Source organism: Chrysemys picta, chromosome 1 (assembly GCF_011386835.1).
Source record: "Chrysemys picta bellii isolate R12L10 chromosome 1, ASM1138683v2, whole genome shotgun sequence".
Classification (NCBI taxonomy): Eukaryota; Metazoa; Chordata; order Testudines; family Emydidae; genus Chrysemys; species Chrysemys picta.
In genome coordinates, this window is record NC_088791.1 from 208,250,041 (window position 1) to 208,273,653 (window position 23,613).

Genomic DNA, 23,613 nt, shown 5'->3' on the forward strand with positions numbered 1-23,613 from the left:
AATTTAGGAGTTGGCTGAAATGAGCAGCCCTGCACTTAGGAACCTTAGGAGCAGTCAAGCCTTGGAACAAGGCTAGCAGTGGGCGTTGTCTTACTATTTTATTTATTAATTGTGTAAAAACCCCAGAGTGAGTTTTGACCCTACACAGGGCACATCACATAGATTACATTAATTCTATGTGTTCCTAATTTATAAATCACCATAATATCTAGGTTGCTGTAGTAAAAAGATGAAGGGCAAGAATCTGATCTCAGGTACACTATTGTAATCCAGAGTACAATTAGGACAATTACTCTGGATTTATATCGTTGTGTAGCCTGGTGTGACAGAGTGAGAGTAGCCTAAGGCTGACTCACCACTCTCCATTTGGTAAGCATATTCCACATGAGTCAAAATAAGGAGATCGGTAATTAAGTACCAGGTGATTAACCAGTCAACCAGGGGACTCAGCTGAAGATGGTTAAAAGAGAGACAGGAGAGAAGGAGGAAGACTGGAAAGGTAAAGCAGCCCAGGTTTTCAGAGAGGTGAGATTCCCCCCTGCCGGCCCTGTAGCTTGGTAGCAGGTAAAGGTTTGGGGAAAAGCCGTATGCCGTGGGGAAACAAACACTTGTAAATAAAGCACGTGGTACTGAACTTGCCACTGGTGGTGTGAGGACTGTTTACAGCAAGCAATCCAGGGTGAGGGAGTCCAGCACTGTGACACTGAGCTCATAGTCTTTTAATAATTTTAATGTTATTTAGCTCTCAGACTTCCTTTTGTCATCCATCCTATAGCAGCATAGCTCTTCCTTTGTTGTGTTTTACTTTACTGAAGGTGTTTGATTCAGGGCTGGAGGTGGATAATCAAACTCCCATTGTATTTCTTCAAAACTCAGATAAATCCCTGGAACAATTGACTCACGGGTTATTGATTTTTTTATTCCACCTATGCACAGATCTCTAGACCTTATTCCCATGGTTGAACTCTTCGTGCTCCCAGATTAGGGTCACTGGATGTGGAAAGAACTCATTTTCCCCTCCACTGAATCCCATATGTTCATTGTAACCTGCAGGATCTTATGAGATGGAGGTAGGCAGAAATGACTCTTACTGGGCCCGAGGCAGAACGCTAGATGCCTCCCCTATCTTCTTCCTGCTGTTCAGCTGCACTTTCAAAGAAAATATATTAAGTACTTCCTTTTTTTCCCCACAAATTCCCTCCTCCAAACAGGAGAAACCTTTTCTAGAGTGATCTTATGCCTTCAGACAAAAACCCAACATGGTTACAGAAGCCCTTTAAAATACTTTAAAAATAATCTACTTTGAAGGAAACCTTTAAAGAAGGGTCTGTTGGCTAACATTTTAGAAAAGATTTTTCAGTTCTCTGATCCTCCTCATCCGAAATAGCTAGCTCAGTGGTTCCTGGGTAGTAAAGTCTCTGATACAGAGCTGATCCCTACATGTTTTTGTAGGATGTGCATTGTGAGTGGAGTGTGACAGGGCCTGTTCCCCTTTTGTTTGTGATCTCCTCACTTCTGTCTTCTTTTCAATCTGGGCTCACCTTTACACTGCCATCACTCCTTGTCCTCTTCACACACTATCCATTCTTGCACCACACCTTCACAATGATAACACCATGTCCCCCTTCCCACCCACCCAGAAATTCCTTTCTGTTCATTCTTTCCAATGCTCTGGCAGGGTGTGCTTCCACCTGGTGGATTTGAGATGGCAGAAATTTCCTGACCAGTGCTGCTGGGATCTTATCCCCCCCCCCCCCCCCCCCCCCCCAGCCTGAGAGGAATTTTAACTCCAGCTCACAAAGCCTGAGGGATGTGCCAGTAGCCTTGGGCAGCTGCCAGGAAATTTTCACTCGTACTTCCTCTTTCTTCTCAGAAGTATCTAAAGGAGTTCCAGAGTCCCCTGCTCTTCTCTCCCGCTGCCATCTCCAGGTATACGGCAAGAAGCAGTGGTGAGGGAATGCCTGTCTTGGTGTTGATGCAACCATGTTTGTACCAGGTGGAACCATTCATCTTACACATTCTGGTACCAGCTCTGATTTGACCCTTCCACAAGTTGGAAAAGGTGCCTGGGTGTTCCAAACGCTTATTGTTTGGCATATACCTAATAAAGGTTTAGTCAACATTCCCCTTCTCTTTAACAAAGAAGATTCAACTAGAGCAGTGGTTCTTAACCAGTGGTACGTGTACCCCTGTGGATACACAAAGGTCTTCCAGGGAGTACATCAACTCATCTAGATATTTGTCTAGTTTTACAACAGGCTACATAAAAAGCACCAGCAAAGTCAGTACAAACTAAAATTTCATACAGACAAAATGAGAAAGTAAGCAATTTTTCAGTAATAGTGTGCTGTGACACTTTTGTATTTTTATGTCTGATTTTGCAAGCAAGTAGTTTTTAAGTGAGATGAAACACAAGACTACCTTTCCAGACTATTGTACCCCTTTCAGGAATCTGATTGAGATTTACTGGACTAGATAGTAAGAACGTATAGATAAGAGAGAAACAAACTCTGAGCAGGCATGTTTATTTGCTAACACACTGAGTGGTTTAAATGAGAGCCAAAGGTGAAATCTTGAACAAGTTCAGCTAAAAGGAATTGCCTTTCCTCATTCAAAAGATATATTTTTTTAAATGTCCACATTCAAATGAAAGCATCAATTATCATGTGTAAACTTTCTGTGATGAATGGATGTTTTTTGTGTATTGCTTTTGGGTTACTCTGTAATAATTCAGTGATGCCTGAATTACAAAGGTCCCTTTTACTTCCTCTTTAATGAACTATCTCTGAAACCTTTTTGATTGCTAGTATTTTATTTGTCACATATGGTATTTAATGAGCTGAAGACTAGCTCAGAAGAGCCAGATGAGTGATCTAAATGTCACAAGTGTTTATCCCACATTTAAATGTTTTCTTTTCTGGGATTAGAGAGTGACCCAATGCATCAAACTGAAATATTTTGCATAGCTTTAAATTGTTTGTTTAGATAATAATTTAAAGAGACTCCATTACCTGAACTTTCTCTGGCTGTCAAGCTCTGATGTAATAAGGCATGTACCATTAAGAATATTTTCTTTTGGGTGTGATAACTTATTCTTGATAAAACAAAATAATAGAGCAGTTTTGAAAAATTGTTGATTTCTGAAGAAGAAAAATAAAGACTGACCTTTTGGCAAAAATTTAAAAACTGAAATATTCTGACCAAAAATATTTTGAGGTACCTCATAGGAGTTGCAGTTTGGGTGTTTCATGTTCCCATTCTCCTCTACAGATTAGATCCCTGGCTGGCCTACATTTCCCATGCTGCACCCTAGCCAGGGAGCCTGGCCCACAAAGGAGAATGGGGACAGGAAGCAACTGAACCACAATTCCTATGAGATGTAGCAGCATATCCAAATAAATACATTTTGATTTTAAATTGTTTGGTTTTGGGACAAAAAAGGAACATTTTCTGTGGAGTGCAGATACTTTTCCCACCAAAAAATGCATTTATTTGAAAATCCAATTTCTCGGGGTGTGGAAGGGGAATGGGGAGGGGGGGAGTTTTGTTGTGTTTTAACAGAAAATTTCCAAACACCCCCCACCCAATAAGCTGCAAACAACCCTCTCCCCTACACACATCTTTGGATAGTGCAAAAATCAAAACCTTGATATTTAATTTAAAATATTTTTGTTGCCATACTAACTATAATAGCTGATAATAGCCCACCTTAATTGATTACTCTCGTTATAGTTAGTATGGCAACACCCATTTTTTCATGTCCTCTGTGTATATATATCTTCCTACTGTATTTTCCACTGCATGCATCCAATGAAGTGGGTTTTAACCCACAAAAGCTTATGCTCAAATAAATCTGTTAGTCTCTAAGGTGCCACAAGGACTCCTCGTTCTTCTTACCTGTAGGCAGGGCCGGCTCCAGGCACCAGCTTAACAAGCAGGTGCTTGGGGCGGCCAAGGGCGAGGGGTGGTACCTCAGGCAATTCGGGGGCGGCAGGTCCCTCGCTCCCTCTAGGAGCAAAGGACCTGCCGCTGAACTGCCGCTGCCGATCACGGCTTTTTTTTTTTTTTCCAATTGCCACCGCCGATCGCGATTGCGGCTTTTTTTTACTTTGGGGCGGCAGAAATGCTGGAGCCGGCCCTGCCTGTAGGTAGCAACCCAAATGCGGCATAGCTTTTAAATACTCTTCATTTCAAGTTGGACAGTTTAATATGCTCCAAATCTTGGCTGCTTGGAAAGTTACTGCCTTTCCCCTGTCCTCCCAGCCTTGGCCCATTCTTGGTTCATCCTCTGGTTGTACCTGGTTTCTTTTGGATTCTATTTCGTTATTTACATTACCTTCCCCTACTTCCTCCCTCTCATGTACTCAGTCATTCCTTTTCCCACATCCACTCATTTTCTGTCTTCTCCTCCAGGCTGGAGCAAGAAATGCTGGGAGGATTTTCTTCCCCTTCTCCAAGCCTGGGGGAATTCACAGGAGGATCTACAACCCTTCTTCCAGGCTAAAGGAGAGGCACCCTGGGAGGATTTTCACTCTACATGTTTGTGATGGGGCATTGCTCTCCTCTAGCCCAGAGAGGCAATGCCATTGTGGAATCAACCCTATCATGGGTGTTCTGCTGGAAACTTCCTCCATCTGATGGTGCCTTTGCCTTCAGACCATTCAGGAAATTCTCAACCCACCAAGAGAAGGTGGCCTCTGACTTTTAAATATAATGGGGGCAGCCTTTGGGAAAAATACCAAGAGGCCTGGCTCTGTGCTAGTTTTAAGCAATACAGATTTCTTATTAAGAAAGCACAGCACAATTTTGTTTTCAAAGCTTTGCATGTTTTAGGGTTAGGTCTCCGTGTCACATCAAGAGGAAATTTCCTTGTGCCTTTGTGGGCCAGTCTGGCCTTGGGCAAACCTCATTATCAGAGCTTCCAATTATCATTAGCCCTTTCAAAACTACATTTCCCCCCAAACAAGGGCACATCTAATCCTTATTCTAATAACTAACATGAAGATGTGAAAAGGTTTTTTGTGAACAGCCATGCACTCGATCAGTGTTTGTCTTACCTGGTCAAGAAAGTATAACATAACCATTGATTACCACTTGTAATGAATCTTAAAATGAAGGACAAGATTATAGAAGTCCCCATAGGACATCTCATCAAAAATGCTAGCTTGATTTGGCTTGGTATGAATGAATGAGAACTGTTTCTTTCTCATCAATGTGACCCTGTTTGAGTATTCTTTACATCATTATTGAGACAAAAAGCTGTAATTTCTGGCTACATATGCATCAGGACCCACGCTGTGTACCATACTGTGCCCTACCAACCGTTATTTGTTCTCTTTTAATAAACCAAATTTAGTTACAGCTGAAAATTGTTGTTTGCAATGAGAAATGTTACTTAAATATTTCAATAACTGCTTTTAAAAAAAAAAAAAAACCCTTCATCTTGAATGTCATTTTTTTTGTTTGCATTTGTTTTTCACCAGTTGAAAAGATCCAGAGCCAGTGGGACGAAGTACAGGGACACCTTCAAAGCCGCAGGCAGCAGCTACATGAAATGTTAAAGGATTCAACACAATGGTTGGAAGCCAAACAAGAAGCTGAGCAGGTTCTAGAACGGGCCAAAGTCAAGCTTGCGTCATGGAAGGAGATTTCGTACACTGTGGAAGCTCTGAAAAAGCAGAACACCGAACTTAAGGTTATTATTGAAGATAGAGAATTTGTATTGAAGATGAAAAATCAAAATATTGAAATGTCTGATGAAAACATTTCTACTTATTTCAGTAGCTGACTGATGAAAAAATACTTTCAAGATTGGGTAACTCGGACCAAAAAATGTAGCCACAAACCAGGTGATTCCCCAGCCCAAATACTCCCTCCACTCCTGCTAATAAAAAAAAATTCTATTGGCTTCTAAAGTCTAAAAATGACATCACATAAATCTCCCGACCACAATAGGCCCTAATTAGCAGAGAGACCAAGGGTTGGGTGATACTGGAGAATGCTCTTTCACCAGTCACTCTTTGAACTGCTGCTAACTAGTTGTACCTGTTCTTTTGGGACCGTAGGCAAAGTGGTTTTGTTGTTGTTGTTGTTTTTAAGTCTTTTAGATGTATATTTGAGGGTAGGGTAGGCCATGGCTGGTTCTAGCGATATTCCCAGAAATAAATATAGAGAACATCTGCTCAAACTAATAATATCTAGCTTTCTGGTAAAAGCTTAGCGCCTCCCCTCACCCCCAACACACACACACACACACACACACACACACACACACACACACACACACACACACACACACACACACACACACACACACACACACACACACACACACACACCTTATCTTTTAAATTGTCCTGATCCACATAAATAGAAGATTTCACTTTCCAGAAATGTCAGTCTAACTAACATTAACATCCATTGTTTTTAATCAATCTCTCCCATCCTGCACTTTTGAAGTATATAAACACTGGACTTTAATTTGCCCTGTGGAAGTAAGAAAACACCAGAAATCCTTCATTTTCTTGTTTGGTTTAGGGCTAGGTTAAGTTTTCTCATCTGAGATTAAGGGTCATTGCCTGAGATGGATGGATTATTATAAATAAAGGCAATCACTCACTAATGTATTGGAAAGAATTAGAGATTATGTACACTACTGTCATTCAGCAGAGAGGAGACACATTTGTCATTGTCTCTTTCTGGAGATAGAATGCTGGCTTCTGACCCGTGTTTGGCTTACAAATAAGCATCAAAGTAAGTTTCCTAACTGCAAAGGTGTAAGGGAGGAGGGAAACGTTAGTTGAACAAATTGTGTGAACAAGTTCTTAAGTAATTTTTTTTTAACATTCTCCACCTCAAATACAAAGTACGTAGGCACTTAAGACTAATGGAAACAGCTATTTTACAAATAGAGTGCCACATTTTTCATTTCTTATAAGCATTTCTCACAAGCACCTCCTGCTATTAGACTTACAAGAATTACCTTTATAAGAAGTTTACATATCTTAATACAAAATTTAATTTAAATACTTCCTTTACAGGACTCTGCCCTTAGAATATAAATCTTTAACTCAAACTGGTAATTGCAAAACTGTAATATCTATATGAAAATTACAAAATATATGTACCTATAGGTGTTTGTGCATATACTTATGTATAAATAGAACTTGATGAGAAAACTGTTTCTGCCCTGCAATCATTTTTGATATTTCAGATTGTTCCTATGTTCCAAATCAGGATGAAACATGAGACCTTTGTCTCTCTCTTTTTGGGGTAAAATTTCCAATGTTCCTCACCACCTCCTCCCCAAGAATAGAGAACATCTAATAATCTCATCCATTCCTTCAATAAAACAAAAAAGAGAAAAAAATCCACTATTGCTAGTTGAGAATCAAAACCTGGATCTTGAATAACCCTGAAATTTGGAGCATTCAGTGTCCAGACCTGGAACTAAATTTTGCATCTTGACCCCGTATCTACAAATGTTATGAAATATGTTATAGTTTCTTTATGAAAATCTGTCAGATCATCAAACCTGCAGTTGGGCCTTGTTTTACTTTGCGCTCCCCACATGCTGATATAATTGCCTGAGGTGTTACAGCCTCAGGCAGTGCAAATCACCTTAGTCTACTTTCATTTGTTTGGTTTTGCTTGTCCTCCTTCCTACAAGTGAAAGGAAATTCACCTCTGGGTGAGAGAGGGTCATTCTGTTCCCTTCCCCCTCTCTCTCCTTCCCCGCCCCTCCCCCCTCCGGTCTTTGGATGTCAAATTTTTGTCTGTCAAATCTTTGTCTGCCTTGTGATTCCTATTGTGTCAAATCCTGCATAAAAGCCTCTCACATGTGACAGCAATAGCTGTTTTGTGCTTCGCTGAGCTAAGTGTACATGAATTTAAAAAAAATGAAATTTTGTTTGAGGTTAGCTGATTTTTAGATTTCTTTCATAAAATAGCATCTGAATTGAAGGATCTAGAAATAGAGCTGGTCTTCAAAATTAATGCTTCCAAGTCTTCTGTGTCCTAACATGCACATGTATTTTGATATCCTATGCCTGAGCGTTTTTAGGATATACACAATCTCTTGTGTTTGCAGTTTTAATAGATTCATTATTCTTTACCCTGAGCAAAATTCAAATTACTGTTTCGGTGCATTCATGTATGGGAAAATAGGCAGCCAAGCCTGGGACATACCCAGACCCCCCAGAGTGCAGGTCCATCCAGACCAGATCTATGAGGAGTTTGGTGTCAGGGAGTCTGGTCTGCTCAACTGTCCCATTTCTTGGGCGCAATCCAAAGTCCACCGAAGTCAATGGAAAGATTCCCTTTGATTTCAGAGAGCTTTGGATCTGACCTCTTTGTGGAGATTGTTCCTACCAAGGACAAAAATGAACTGCATTGGGGACATCACATGGGTAAGTACATAGGCATGCAGTAATATTGCTTTTACTATGCGAACATATATCCCAAACCTATAATTAGGTCTGGATTTGCCCCCGTGATTGATACCCTTTTAAAATTTCCAGTTGCAAGAGTTTTTAAAATATATTTCCTAATTAAAAATTAGTCTTACTTAATAGTCTCAAGTTAGTTCATAGTTAATTGTTTTGTGACTTACTCAAAATGAATTCCCTTCACACTGTCTGTGGCTTTCCATTCAAGAATAATATCCCAGGGACTGGGTTTAGCTATGGGAGAGTCCAAAACATGGTAAATTGGCAATGGGAGTCTGCTTTTTCACTAGAATTCAAAAATTAATCCTATTAGTTAATTGTTCTATGATGAATGTAAGCTTTGTTAGCCTAGCAGGTTGAACTAATAGTGTATATCTAATGAAAACAGTAGCAATCTCGGCAGAGAGACCAAAGTTTGAATTGAATAAATATGGAGACTAGTTTTGTTTTCTCTCTAGAAAGTGGTTCCTTCCAATCAGGGTTGATAAGAAAATGTGAGGAATTTCGTTCAGCTAATGCCCATGTTCAACCTGTGACCTTGAAGACAATATAAAATCATTTGAAGATGACACAAAGATTGGGGGAGTGGTAAATAATGAAGACAACAGGTCACTGATATACTGAAACGTGCCTTATCAAGCTTAGTGGTGGATTTGCTATCATTGGCAATTTTTAAATCAAGATTGGATGTTTTCCTAAAATATAAGCTTTACCAGTTCTTCTAGGGAAGTTCTATAGCTTCTATTACACAGGAGGTCAGATTAGATAAGAACATAAGAACGGCCATACTGGGTCAGACCAAAGGTCTATCTAGCCCAGTATCCTGTCTTCCGACAGTGGCCAATGTCAGGTGCGCCACAGGGAATGAACAGAACAGGTAATCATCAAGTGATCCATCCCCAGTTGCCCATTCCCAGCTTCTGGCAAACAAAGACTAGGGACACCATCCCTGTCCATCCTTGCTAATAGCCACTGATGGAGCTATCTTCCATGAATTTATCTAGTTCTTTTTTGAACCCTGTTAGTGTCTTGGCCTTCACAACATCCTCTGGCAAAGAGTTCCACAGGTTGACTGTGCATTATATGAAGAAATACTTACTTTTGTTTGTTTTAAAACTGCTGCCTATTACTTGTATTTGGTGTCCCCTAGTTCCTGTGTTATGAGAAGGAGTAAATAACACTTCCTTATTTACTTTATCCATATCAGTCATGATTTTAGACCTCAATCATATCCCCCCTTAGTCATCTCTCATCCAAGCTGAAAAGTCCCAGTCTTATTAACCTCTCCTCATATGGAAGCTTTTCCATATCCCTAATCATTTTTGTTCCATTTTTCTGTACCTTTTCCAATTCCAGTATATCTTTTTTGGTGCACGCAGTATTCAAGATGTGGGCGTACCATGGAGTTATATAGAGAGAATGATATTTTCTGTCTTTTTATCTATCCCTTTCTTAACATTGTTACCTTTTTTTGACTGCTGCTGCACACTGAGTGGATGTTTTCAGAGAACTATCCACAATGACTCTAAGATCTTTCTTGAGTGATAACAACTAATTTTGACCCTATCATTTTATATGTATAGTTTGGATTATGTTTTCTAATGTTCATTACTGTGATCATAATGCTCCCTTCTGGCCTTGGAATTTACAAATCTATGAATTGCTTGGCAGGCTGGATGCAAGAAAATATGCATTTTTAGTAAGGCTAAATGTAAAGACATCCATCCAGGAACAAAGATTGCAGGCCATACTTACAGGACTGGGGACTCTGTCCTGGGAAACTGTGACTCTGAAAAGGACTTTGGAGTCATGGTAGGTAATTAGCTGAGTTTGAGCTCCTAGTGCAATTCTGTGGCCAAAGGGCTAATGTAATTCTTGCATGTATAAATGGGGATATTGAATAGGAGTTGGAAGCTTATATTATTTGGTATTGGTGCAATTATAGCTGGTGTGACAAAGTCAGGCTGGATGGCTGCAAGAGGGTCCTCATATTGGGTTCTGGGAGGTGAGCGGCCACAGCCTCTGAGGATCCACTAAGCCTGAGCCTCAAATAATTACAGGGGCAACTGAAAAAAAAAAAAGGATGAATGTGGGTCAAAGGGTCAAAAGTAGTTAACCTGAAGGGGACACTGAGCAGAGAACCCCGGCCAGCACTCACTGCTCCTCAAAGGTGTCAAGGGAGCCAGCGGACGCTGCCCAGAGGAACTCTGCCCGGATACGTGAGTGGAGAGAGGAATGGAAGTAGGCCCCACAGTTGCAAAGAACCCTCTCAGCCAACATCCTCTCCCTGGTGTTATAGATGTCCACTTTGGCCATTGCTAAGAGGAAGTTGACGAGGAGGTCCCTTGACTTTGTGGGGGCACCGACACGGTGTGTATATATAAAAAGGTGGGGGGAGGAGTGCAGCCAAAAACATAAGAGGAGATCTTGGAGGAGCAGGAATAGGGGCTTCAGCCTGGCGCATTCAAGATAGGCATGCGCCAGGGTCTCCCTCACACCGCAAAAGGGACAGGTATTGGGAACAGAGATGAACCACACCAGGTACATGCCCATGCTCATGGCTCTATGAAGGAGTTGCCAACCGATATCCCTGGTGGGCCATGGGGCCAAGGTACAGTATAGGCTGGCCCACCAGGGTTCCTCACCCACAGATGACGTTAGGTCCTGCCATTTAGTGGCAGGGCGGGACACCAGGGTGAGGAAATGGAGAGTATGGAGCACGAGTGTGTACAGATGTGCCTGTGGCGCAGTTCAAAAGCGAACTGGCTGCAGGTCTTGCAGCCAGCTCGAGGTATACGGGTGGGGTGGCCAGGGAGGCTCAGAGGACAGGGGCCTGATGAAAAGATCCAGAGGCCCGGGGCATGGAATGGGTGGGGAACACCTCCTGCAAGAGGGTCCTGGAAGGCTGATATATTAGCCCTAGAATGTTAAAGCCCTTTTTCCTAGAAGCTACGAAGGAGTTACCTCCGATCAATTAGGAACACCTGAATCCAATTAAGTTCTGCCTGAGGCCTTTAAAAACCCCTCCTCTGGGGAGAGCAAAGGGAGAGATAGAGACAAGCTACTGCCAGGCGAGTGGCAGCAGGGAAACAAGCTTTTTCAGGCTGAGAGACTGTGCTCCTTCCCGTACGGGAACCGCCAAACCTCAGTGCCTGCTAGGGGAAGGACTGACACCCTAGGCAAGCAACAGGATGACACCCTGCCCCAGCGAGAAGGCAGGGAAATGTGTCTCCTTTTGTGTTTGAGACTGTTTACTTTTTGTTTGGTGAAGGATCACCCCTTAGGCCAACCATGGGGTGTACCCTGAAAACACAGCCAAAGGAGTACAGAAGGGGGGAGGCAAACAACTGCCCAGAGTGGGGCTGATTTACCCCAGGTCCCCCATCACCAGAGGGGGAAGTGCTAAGTCTGGCGAGACAAAGGAGGTGCTATGCCACACGAGAATATTGTGTCCAGGTCAGAGTCCACAGTTTAAGAAAGATGTAGATTAATTGCAAAGAGTTCAGAGAAGAGCCCCAAGAATGTTTAAAAGATTGGAAAACGAGCCTTATAATGATGGACTCAACAAGCTCTATCTGTTTATCTTAACAAAGAAAAGTTAAGGGATGATCTGATCACAGCACAGAAGTATCTACATGTTAATTACAATAATGAAGGGCTCTTCAGTCTAGAAGACTAAGGTATAACAAGCTCTAGTGCCTGGAAGATGAAGCTAGACATATTCAGACTAGAAATAAGGCACAAAGTTTTACCAGTGAGGGTTACAATTGGAATAATTTACTGAGCGTTGTTGTGGATTCTCCATCAAGTGGAGTATGGTGCAGAGGAATGTGCGATGGAGGGGAGTGGTGATGTCGGCCTCTTGCAGGGTTTCAGCAACAGCCTCTTGTGGGGCGAGGGAGGCAGAGTTCCAGTGACCCCAGTCTGGGAGCGGGGAGGTTCTGGGGCAAGTGGCTCGGGCGAGCCCCTTGTGGGAGAGGGTTCAGGCCAGCCCTGTGTGATGTCCCATTTTACCTTTGGGAAATATGGTCACCTTAATCTTAAGTGAGAGGGCAGGTAGTGCCAAGGCTATTCCCTTGCCTGCCCACTTCCAATTCACCTGTGCAGGAAATGTAGTAGCAGTCCCACTGAGGCTGCTCTCCTACCAGGGACACACTAACAAAGTAGCCTTATCCTCCCTTACTCCCTGCACAGTGCCTCGGGCAAGGGACAGTCTTCCCTTTAGTCACATACTGTGTGCAACAGTTACCTTGTCACTTGCTTTATAATGTCACCCTTAACTGTTTTGCTGCCGCCTAATATTCCAGATATGGACCAACTACATAAGGTGAAAAAAATATACTCTTAGTCTTGCTTTATGGATTATACCAGAGTTCACAATGTGCAATTCTAAGTGCAGTGGAATATTTTAGGGATGATGCCCACAGCTGCAGAAATACTGAAATAGAGGACCAATGATGAATGGTTATACCTCTCTAGACCAGCTAAATAGCTGATAACATCAAGAGAAGGGGTGTGCAATGGGTCTGCTTTTCCAGACCTGGGTTACATAAATATTTAATGCAGAAAGTGACATGCTCCAAATTGGATGGTGCTGTACATACATATTGCTGTATCTGTGAACAGTTTATTTTATTCCACTGGTAATGCATGGATAAAAAGGAAGGCCCTTCCTTTTTTTTAATTAAGGACCCTTAATTTCCTAGACTTTCCCACTAATAACATAGCAAGTAGTGTCTTCTAATTAAATAAAATTAAAAATATGCATAAGCAGCATGATTAATGCGCATCCCTAACTCTTTAAGCCTTTTAATAAAGTCAGCAAATTCAAGAGATGATACAGATGAAATAAGAAGAATGCTTTACAAATGTCATAATGAAATTAAGGTATTAAAGCACTTTGAATACTTTTTTGTTTCTACTTATTCCAAAGTAGATGGAAGAGAAATGGGGCCTGAAAGTAAAAAGGAAAAAAAGAAGAAAGAAATTGTATTCCATTAGTTTAATTATACAAATTCATTACATCAAGTCATGTAAGACAGAAAATAATGGGACTCTATTAGGTTGGACAATAAACCTTTCACTGTAACACTTTGCTCTCGGTCCCTGTGAAAAGCATAGAGTAGGAGCAATGACTTAAGCATGCACTCTTCAAAGTTGTTGAAAAGATTAAATACTCATTTCCAGTAAACTGGAAAATGCAAATTGTTTCCTCAAACAGAATCCCCTGTACTCTTCATTTATGTTCTGAATGATATTGTTCTTTGGTAATGTCAGGAATTTAATAGATTAGTCTTGAAGTTAATGGTGAGAATCGACACTTTGGAAGTAGCATTGTAATGGGTCTGTCAGCATTTCCATTAAAAAGCCTGCTTTGGAGGGGTTTATAAGGTCATTTAAATTCACAGGGGACTAGCAAAAGGTACACATTTTCCAAGTGAAGGTTTACAGGCCATTAGTCCACAACGTGGACAGACTGTTTTGGTAATTTTTGTATCTATAAAGCAAATGTAAAATATTCTACTACAATATTTTTGGTTGGAAAACAGCAACTATGTATGTATGATAGCTAGTGCTTTATAACATTGTTCTCCTGGAAAAATATTTTCCAAAAAGAATAAAGTATGAGCATGGTGAAATTCTTACAAATGTACAATAGATGGACAAAGTCTGCAGCAAAAATGAAAAAAAACCCACATATAAGATATCTAAAGAACAATCACAAATAATAACAATAAGCCCAGGCGAGAGCATACTTAGTGTGGTCTGAGCTTTGGAGTAGCTCCACTAACTGAGGCTGCCCATGGGATTTGCCAGAGCAGCATGTATCTGGCTGCCTTGGCTGTGTCTTCGCCCCAGCGAATGCCACCTGTGTTTGGGGATACACTGGACCTGGAATTGTAGTAGTGTTTGGTCCTATGCTCTGGGTAACATGTGTGGGAGGGCAGGTAAGACCTGGGTCTGAGTCCATCCCACAGTATTTAAAATTATGAGGTATTCGGACTTTTTGACACTATGTAGTCATGAGTGAGTGAATTAAGAAAAAATGCCCAGGCAACCTTCAGTTGTTTCAGATAACATTGAAAAGTAGCCTGAACCTTCACTCATCCTGCAATACAACTTTTTGAAGGTTTAAAAAACAAATTGATTATTAGGCTCCTGTTCCCCCTATCTACCAGCCACAGCCTTTTACCTGTTTACCTCTGCAAACCAAGTCCTCTTTGTGGAGGCAGGTAGTTACGTTGATGCCCTTCTGGTTTCTAAGGATAGATCACCTTCAGGATAGCAGGATGTAGTAACCTCTCACCCGGCCAACGTAGCTTCTCTGCTTCTCTGAAATGCAGAAGTTAGATGAAGAGAGATCTCCTGTTTTCCTGAATTTCATAATCTTATGACACCCTTTGAGTCTTATATTATAGAGACATCCCAAATGCCAGTATACCTTAAAGAAATAAGAGAAGCTCTTCTAACAGGCAACAGGAAGAAACTAGCCCCAGTAGGGACTCCCTTAATGGTTCAGATAAGTATCAAAACTTTTGTAAGCTTATCCAGAATGAACCTGAAAACTTTAAAGTGAGCAATCGCTACACTCTGTTTGTTGTTTGTTTATTTAACTTGACATTCAGACTTATTTCCATCACGCATCAATCTTGACAAAATAGCTTACTTATGATTAGCTTTGTGTGAAGACTCTATTAGTTTAATCAAAACCAGATTTCAACATGAACATCACTTTGGGGGAAAGGAAAATCTATATTCCTGGAGCTTTTTCCTATTTGAAAAAGTAGTCAAGCCTCACTTTTCATTTTCTGCAGAAAGTTTCTAATTTATACAGCCAGTTTCTGATTCTAACAATCCTTCCATGAGAGTTTTTGGCAAATTATAACGTACTTTTGCACTCACGTTGTCAAAGATGTTTGGTAACCTATAGTTTTGTCTTGCCCTAAGACCTGTTCATTTGTATTGCTACTGCTGTTTGATTACAAATAATGGAGGAGACATGGATGCACACAGTGTTTTACAGATGCTGGTTATGCCAAGCAGACAAACAGGAAAAGCATATGGAATTTGGTTCCCCATTGCAACCAATGCTCCAATCTCCTGGTCTGCTTTTCTAATGAGGAAGGAATTGTTAGTTAGCAGATCTAGACAAAAATTAAAATTAACACAGAATTATGTTCAAAATTGTAAATGCTTTTTAAAACTATTTCCAGAAAAATTGGGAAAGGTAATCGGCATTATAATAACTTACTGTTAGGTTTAACAATATTCTAGTATTTTGATGTATGCAAGTTTAGTACTGATCCAGTAGATGGCACTAATTACATAAACAAATAATTCTTAATAACGTGAAAAAATTCAACAGACGTGTTATTTGTCCAGCTTTGGTGTTACGTCACATTGTAAAAAAAATAAAAAAAATTAGGCCTGGCAGTAATGTGTTTTACTATATTCTTGTTCCTATTTCCCCAGCATAATGAATTCACCATCACAGAGACAAAAATAGTCAGCATGCACAATAATTTATTCAACTTTTTATTTCTGAGAAAAGAACTATTATGATTCCATTCACTAGTGTACCAATTTCGGCTGCCACATTTTATCTTGCACTGAAAATGTTGTTGGTTAGTCCTGTCAGCCACTTGTTGGTAGTACTGCGGTCCTCTTGTGTCCCATAACTTTGAAAAAAAAAATTCTGGCCCTAACAATCAGCAGATGTGACAGATGCTGTTTCTGTTCTTGCCAGCAACCAGAAGATTCTCTCTCTCTCTCTTTTTTTTTTAATCGGGAAGGTTTTAAAGGTTTAAAAGTTTGTCTACCTTTTGAATATTCAAGGTATATTTTTAAGGGAAGATGAGATTCATTCTTTTGTTTTGTTTGTTCCCCCTCTAGCAATTTTCAAAAGAGCTGCGGCAGTGGCAAATACATGTGGATGTGGCGAATGACATGGCACTTAAGCTTCTCCGTGATTATTCGACAGATGACACCAGAAAAGTAGAACTGATGACAGATAACATTAATACCAGTTGGGCTACCATTAATAAAAGGTACAATACCATTTCTATCACTAACGTTGTTAAGCTTCACTGAATTGCATTGATCTACTTTAACATTTAATGTAGTGATTAGGTGGCAAAATGGAAGGGAGGTACCCAAAGAAGCCCAATTGTTTTTTTCTGTAGATGCTTATCCTTTAAATGCCATTTGGGGGCAACCACTCTGACATGAAACATTAGCATTTACCAGTTTTAAACTGCTTTTACATATTAACCAATTTTTTAATTAACTTTAGTTAATTCATTGTGTTTCATAAAGTTCCATAGATATTTAAATTAAGAGGGTTTTTTTTTAGTTTTCTAACTACTATCTCAGCATCTTAATCTCTATACAATTGTAGACTGTGCCATAAATTTAACATGAAAATGACACATCCTACTGAAACATAATTCACAGTAGAAGCATTATACTATATCTGTGAGAAGAATCTACAGCCAAGATTTTTATTTTTTTTAAGATTAGATTGTTGATTAAACCATTCAGGATTACATTTTGTAGTCTCTCAATGTTTGGTATAGATACCAGTTTATTACTAAAAGCTATGTTTATAGGCTGCCACTAAGTGTGAATCATCCAGTACAAAAGCTATACAGGAAATTTTTTGCAGGATAAAAATGATTTTATTTAAAGCGGTAAAACTCAGATTCAGAGGTTTATATTGCTGTACATTAAATGGGATACATAAAAAATTAAGTTGGAGTTACTTTAACTGGCTTAATATCTAGGATTAAGTTTTATCTCTTATAACCAAAACCAAAATTGAATGAGTTTTTAAAATGTTTTTAATTAAAGTTCATGAACAAGGTCAGCAAAGAAAACTTAGTTAAATATGCAACAAATTCAGGGAATTTGCTTGCATAGTAAAAGCTACTTAAATCAGCAGTGACTAGAGGAATTCATTCCCCTTTTCTCTTTACTGCTTTTTTAATTAATTTGGTATTCATATGCCTCCACAACAGTTCATTTTAACAGTATTTCTGTTGCAACAGAACTATTCCCACTTTAGCTCCAATTGAAGCACAAAAAAAGATAGTATCAGTGTCCTCTAAGCAGCATTGTAATCTGAAAGGTTTGCTGAGGAGAAGTACCATAGCTAAACTGTGAAATGTATTTTAAAAGTAAAAAGAATTTCTGTGGGTACTTCTGACCTTATTGTTGATGGTAGCCCTCTTCCTGAAAAGAGATATGTCTTGTGATAGATGTGCTCTGAGAAAGCTGTAAAACCATACAGCTTGGTCTCATTATTTCCCTCGTGTTTGTGGGGTGCTTGGGACTCCATGAGAAGGGCTAGATGTCTGAGATTCAAGTCCAGAAAAGAAGGAAGTGAAGTTGGTAGGTGATGGTGAAGCAAATGGAAGAACTGGAGGGGATTGTGTCAGTGATCTGAATTAGGGAATTCTCACACTTGTGACAGACTCACAATTCTGAGGTCTTGCTAGATCCAGGCCAGCTACTGAATGGCTCCAGTGTGCGGAAGCTGCAAACTACTAAGGAATTGTAAATTGTTAGCTCCTCATGGCTGAGACCTAATATGCAATCTCTTACATATCTGTAATGGAGCTAGTCCATAGCTCACTGTAGATAAATTATTGTATAACAAAATTTTCCCACTTATATTACAATAAGGCTATCTAGCTTACAAAGTCAACATTTCAACTTTAGGAAGTGTCAGAGGGCAGAATTAAACTTACACAGGCTACTCTAAATGTGGCGTTTCCTAGCTTTCAAGTATGCCACTTTGCAACCTAAACATCTTTTAATTTAATGTAATTTAATTTTTGTGTGCAATTTCCCTTGTTTTTAAGTTTTAAAAATGTTGTTATATGCAACTGTAACAACCACTGTAATGGTGTTCGGCTCAGCTCCACCTGTATTAGATGTCAAAATGAAATACCAATCACAGTAGATTGTACAGATGTTCAAAATATAATACTGCATATTCTGTTGGACTTTGATAGGCTTCTCAGGCATGGATCCTCTTCAGGGGAGTCAGACCTGCCCTACACCCATGAGCAGAATGGGATCAAGCCCCAGGTAGATGCCTAGGGGCAGGGCTCCAGCTCCCAGAGTCATGTGGCATCAGAATCCCAGCTTTTTTTAAAAAAAATATTGCTTCCAACCTTCATGGTTGTGAAGAAACTCTGGAAAATGTGAGCCAAGTATAACTGATATGACAATGTCTGCCTGAATTAACAGATGGCCTCTACCAGAAGGATGAGCAACAACCACTAGAGCATGAGCTTCCAAATACCTGTAAATCAGAACGGATATTAGCAGCAGTTAAACCGAATTAAGAATGTCCACATAAGGGGGTTTCACCAATTTGACTGAATAGATTTAGAAACCAGTTTAGTTAAATTAGTGCAATTGTTGTATGTAATCAGGGCCATAAGTAACTTAAATATAAGTGTAATTTCTGCTTCCCCAATAATAATAATAACATGAAGTTTGTGTAGGGTAGGGTGACCAGACAGCAAGTGTGAAAAATCGGGATAGGGTGGGGGGTAATAGGAGCCTACATAAGAAAAAGACCTCAGGATCCTTGACCTATTATATGGGGTGGTAAACCCTTCCCATCTCTAAAAGCACAATTGGCGAAACCCCACAGATATTTCCTTCCATTAGCTCTGGTGTGGGACGGGCGAATGGAGCTCCGTATCACTAAATGTCAGTTCCGCTGCGGAAAATCATCAGATTTGTTCAGTACATTTAACAGTTTATAAGCACTGGAGTTTTTTCCTTTACAAGACAGCTTTCAGATTGTTGCAAGGAGCAAAATAAGAGCAGCTATATTTTTAGGGTAGGGACATAATTTACTTTGGAAATACAAAGGTGAAGAATATGCTATTTCTCCATCACTGGCCTCCTGAAGGGCTAAATTCTCTAGTCAGATGCATGTGCGTTGATTTCATGTTCTTTTTCTGAAGAAACTGTTTTATGGATAAAGTATTGGTCTTGTGAGTCAGTGAGCTGATATTGGCTTAGGAATTTATCTAAAAAAGTAAGAGTCCTGGATTAGTCTAATTGCACATTAGGGATATCTAAGTCAAGACTTATATATTCAAGCTCTCATAAAATGTCTGAACAACAAGGGAAAATGCACCCGCTGCAAATTTTTGATTTATTTCACGTTGAATCTTTATTTTAACTGGGGTTATTACTTTGGGGGTTATTACCATCTAAAATGCATTTTCATAGGGAAAGAAAAAAGAAGTAAAAAAAAAGAATGGTTGGTATTGCTTTGAGTTGTTTTCTACAAAGCTAACATTTATGGCAACATTGGGTGTCAGTGTGAATGATGTCAGCCACCCTGTCCACGAACCATAGGTTGATAAAACAAGAAACAGGCAAGCACCAGTAAAATTGCTACTCTGTCTGCTGGTGATAGTTCTGCCAAAGCAAGCACTTCAGTCATTAAGGCAACATCTGCCAGTTTGTATTTTGTTTTGCTTAGCTAGATTTGCAACTGATTGCTGTGTGTTTACCCTTTGCTTTACCATGTTGTTTTATAACATTGAACCATAATGAAAATGACATTCTGACTCTTGTAATAGTCAATTTTGTTAGCATTTGATGGGTGCTTCCCTTTTGACTAACTTGTTTTTTGGTAGTAGCTGAAAAGATGCATTAGCAACATATGTACTGATCAGTTGGACAAGAGCCAGGTTGACTTGTAAACATGTGTCTTCCTCTTCTCTTTCAGAGCATAAACTCTCCCAGAAATAACTGTATTATTTACTAAAAGGCAATTAAGGAGAAAGTGGTCTGTGCTCCCTGAATTAGCAACAACAAATCAAGCAATTGAACTAAAATATACTCTTGAAAAAAAGGTGGAATGTAGGGAGCAACCATCAAAAATATTCTGGATGTAAAAATGCATATTACAGTACTATAGGGGTGTTTCTTGAGTTTTCTCTCAGCCTCAAAAATGAATTAGGCTAATTTCCTTCACTGCTTTTTTATTTGTTTGGACATTAATATAGGCTCTGATTCTGTATTTAACTTTAAGCACATTTCTTCTGTAGCGATCCATTCAAGCATGTGCTTTTCTTTAAGTTCCATCCGTTTCAGTGGGAAGTTAAGCAGATGCATATGTTTGCTGAATTGGGGCCCAAGTGAGGAAATTAGTTACACTTCATCAGCATTGGAGTTACTCAGAAGATACAGTAGAAACAACACTTTCCTACTGAGTTAGAGCTCTGTACATCTATAATGCATCACATATCTTCAAATATATGTCTCTTCCAGATGATCATGCTTCTAGGTTTTGTGGAAGTCTGACAAATTAGGTGATATGGCAGTGATGTTAAACATCCTGGCCCACTTCAGATGCTTTTCTGACAGAGTCTGCAGAATGAAAGCTTCCATCCAAAATAAAGTAACTTTCTAGCCTAGCCCTTATCCAGTGTAAGGGATGAAAAACCAAGGAACAACAGCTCTAAGAGATGTCAGCTGTTACTATTCATCTCCATAGGGTTGTTAACTCTTATAATTATGAAACTTTAAAAGCTAGATTTTCAAATAAATTAGGTGCACAAGTGTGCATCAAATTTGCACAATTACCTGATTGTGCATGTAAATTGTGCAATTGCATGTGCAAATAATCACACAAAAGGCAGAAATAATGGTGGTAAAAAAGCACCAGACACATTTTTTCATCTACTGATGCTGAATATGATTGTAACTGAAGTTACTGCATAAGTCCATACTCTAATCTTGCTCTTTGTGAAAATCTCTCATTGTTAGCAATGGGAGGTCTGTTGTGGATCAAGAATATATGTAGTCCTAACTGGTAAACTTAGCCTTTATATAATTCAAACTGTAATTTATTCCTCTTCACAAAGTGGGTTTGAAACCCCTGCTTAACAGGTCCTCAGAAGCCAGATGTGTGAAATATCTTGGCTTGTGCATTGCTGCTCCCTAGAGATGATACTAACGAGCCTTCTCCTTGAGGCACTTTGGGTGAATCGTCAGGTGGTCTGTGGGCTGATCTGAGGATGCACTGTAAGATGGTTGTTTTTAATATTTTGATTTTAGCCTTGAGAATTACTCATCCTATAAGACTCGATTAATTTTCCTGCATAACAGCTAACTGGAGGGAAGGGCACAGTGACTTGCCTGTCCATATTGTCAAGGCTCAATAAATAGCCTTCTTTAAAAAAAAAAAACCTGAATGTAGTGCTCCTGAAAAGAGTTTGTGTGATAGCAAGGGTTATTGAAGTCTTATATTTAGCCTTAGGACAAATATAACATAGGCTGAGTCTATGCAAACTTCCCCATGTCATCTGGTTTAAGACTGGTCTAAAGGGACCTTCTTGAGAGATAAGAGAGTACTTAATTACTGACAAAAATCACAACTTTTTGGCAGTTTCCACAGAAGCCAAGGATAATTTGCCAGGCATACTGGCATCTGGCTAGTTATCTGCTGAAAAATGGATGGAATCTATCACACTGATTTCATATAGGACCCCAACTGCCATCAGGCGGTGAAAGAGTTTAGTTTCTCTTGATTTGTACTTAGAGATATTATTTTCTCATTAAAAACAAACAGCATTTCAGGCCATAGCTACTTCTGAAACTGCCTCAGCAGAATCCATTCCTTATGTCAATGGAAGAATTCACATGTATATTAAAATGCCTATTGAACTTTTGGTGCACAAATAGAAGAGCCAGCCCCACCCTTAAATCATCAATAGACCAATTTACACATGAAATTATATGATTTATACCAAAAAATCAGGATTGGTCTCAGTAGCTAAAGACCTTTGGGGAGCCAGCACTGAAGACAGTATTTCATTGCTGAATTTAGACCTGGAGGAGTGAGGACACAGTGCACTCGGGGAAGGGAGCGGAACTGGGTGGGAACAGGTGGAGCAGGGGTGGGAAGAGGCGGGGCAGGGCTGGGGTCTTGGGGGAAGGAGTGGAGTGGGGGTGGGGCCTAGGACCAAGCCGGGGGTCAAGCACCCCCCGGCTCTTTGGAAAGTCAGCACCTGTGATCATGATATTACATTCAGGATTATGTTAAGGAACAACAAGTCTATAAACCAATACATTTCTTCTAAGAGCTAATTTAGCATGGTTGGCTTGTAATATTATTTGAATAAGAGAAACAAAGAAAGGTTAGAAAACATTTAAGCCAGTGCTCTTTACTGAAATGTTGGAAGCCGAAGGTTGATTCCAGGTCCTTATCCCTGTCTCTTCAAGCAGTAGGCTCTAAAAATGCTTTGCGGGCAGATTGCTTAGCTGTTTGGTGTAGCTTCTTGTGCAGTCTGAAAGTGACCCTCCACCATATTTTCAAATAAAGATGATTCCTTTTGGAACCTGTCCAGTGGTACCAGATGGGTTCGAAAGGGAATCCTCTTTATTGGGAAAAGGGTACATGTGGGACAAGAGCCTCAAGTCTTTGAGGTTTAAAACATTGGGTATCTTTTAAGCTTCCTAAGGGACGTTTAAAAGAGATAAAAGCATTCTTAGCTTTCTTGATTCCATTCTACAACTATTACTTTTTGAAAATACAGGACAGTTAGTCTTTAAAAAAGATATTAAAAAGAGCTATGTGCTGGCAGGATTTTAGATGCTCTGAGATCAAGTGAGTTATTCCAATAAATAACCTGCTACATTCTTCATACCCTCTTTAAAAAAAAAAAAAAAAAAAAAGCCTACAGAACCTTTTTAGTGATAATGAACTTTAAGGAAGCTATGGTGAAAAGTCCTTTTATTTGCTTGTTTGTTTTCACAATTTGGCATTGCAGGTTCTTTTACAATGGATGGAAGGATAGCTCTGTTCAATGAAAGACAGCCTAACCTAGCTTCATTGGAACACCCGCTAGTATCAAATATAATACATTCAAGCTCTCCTGCTGTGATATTAATTCTCTTTCCATTGTTATTTTGCCTCACTTGTGCCCTTAGAAATGAGCAGAGTTGATAGTAATTTTGGCAGGATATTGAAAAATATAGTTCAAATTTTTTTAAATGGCCAAAGTTTCTAAAAAGTAGGGGAGCTTGAAAGTCATATAACCAGCTTCCACACAGCCACACTTCTATCTGCACACGAATCTAGATTCAAGGTAAATTCACTCCCTCTGCCAGCACAGACATTCAAGTA

General features: G+C 39.8%; 1 protein-coding gene across 30 annotated transcripts in view; it reads left to right on the top strand.

Annotated features, from left to right (window-relative positions):
• DMD (dystrophin) overlaps positions 1 to 23,613 on the top strand; it is a 2,010,563-nt gene that overhangs the window by 1,546,054 nt on the left and 440,896 nt on the right. For all 30 annotated transcript variants that reach the window (XM_065590838.1, XM_065590858.1, XM_065590878.1 and 27 more), the window contains 2 exons: positions 5,484 to 5,695; positions 16,341 to 16,495. In XM_065590838.1, the coding sequence (XP_065446910.1) occupies positions 5,484 to 5,695; positions 16,341 to 16,495 (367 nt within the window). The remainder of the gene's footprint in view (positions 1 to 5,483; positions 5,696 to 16,340; positions 16,496 to 23,613) is intronic.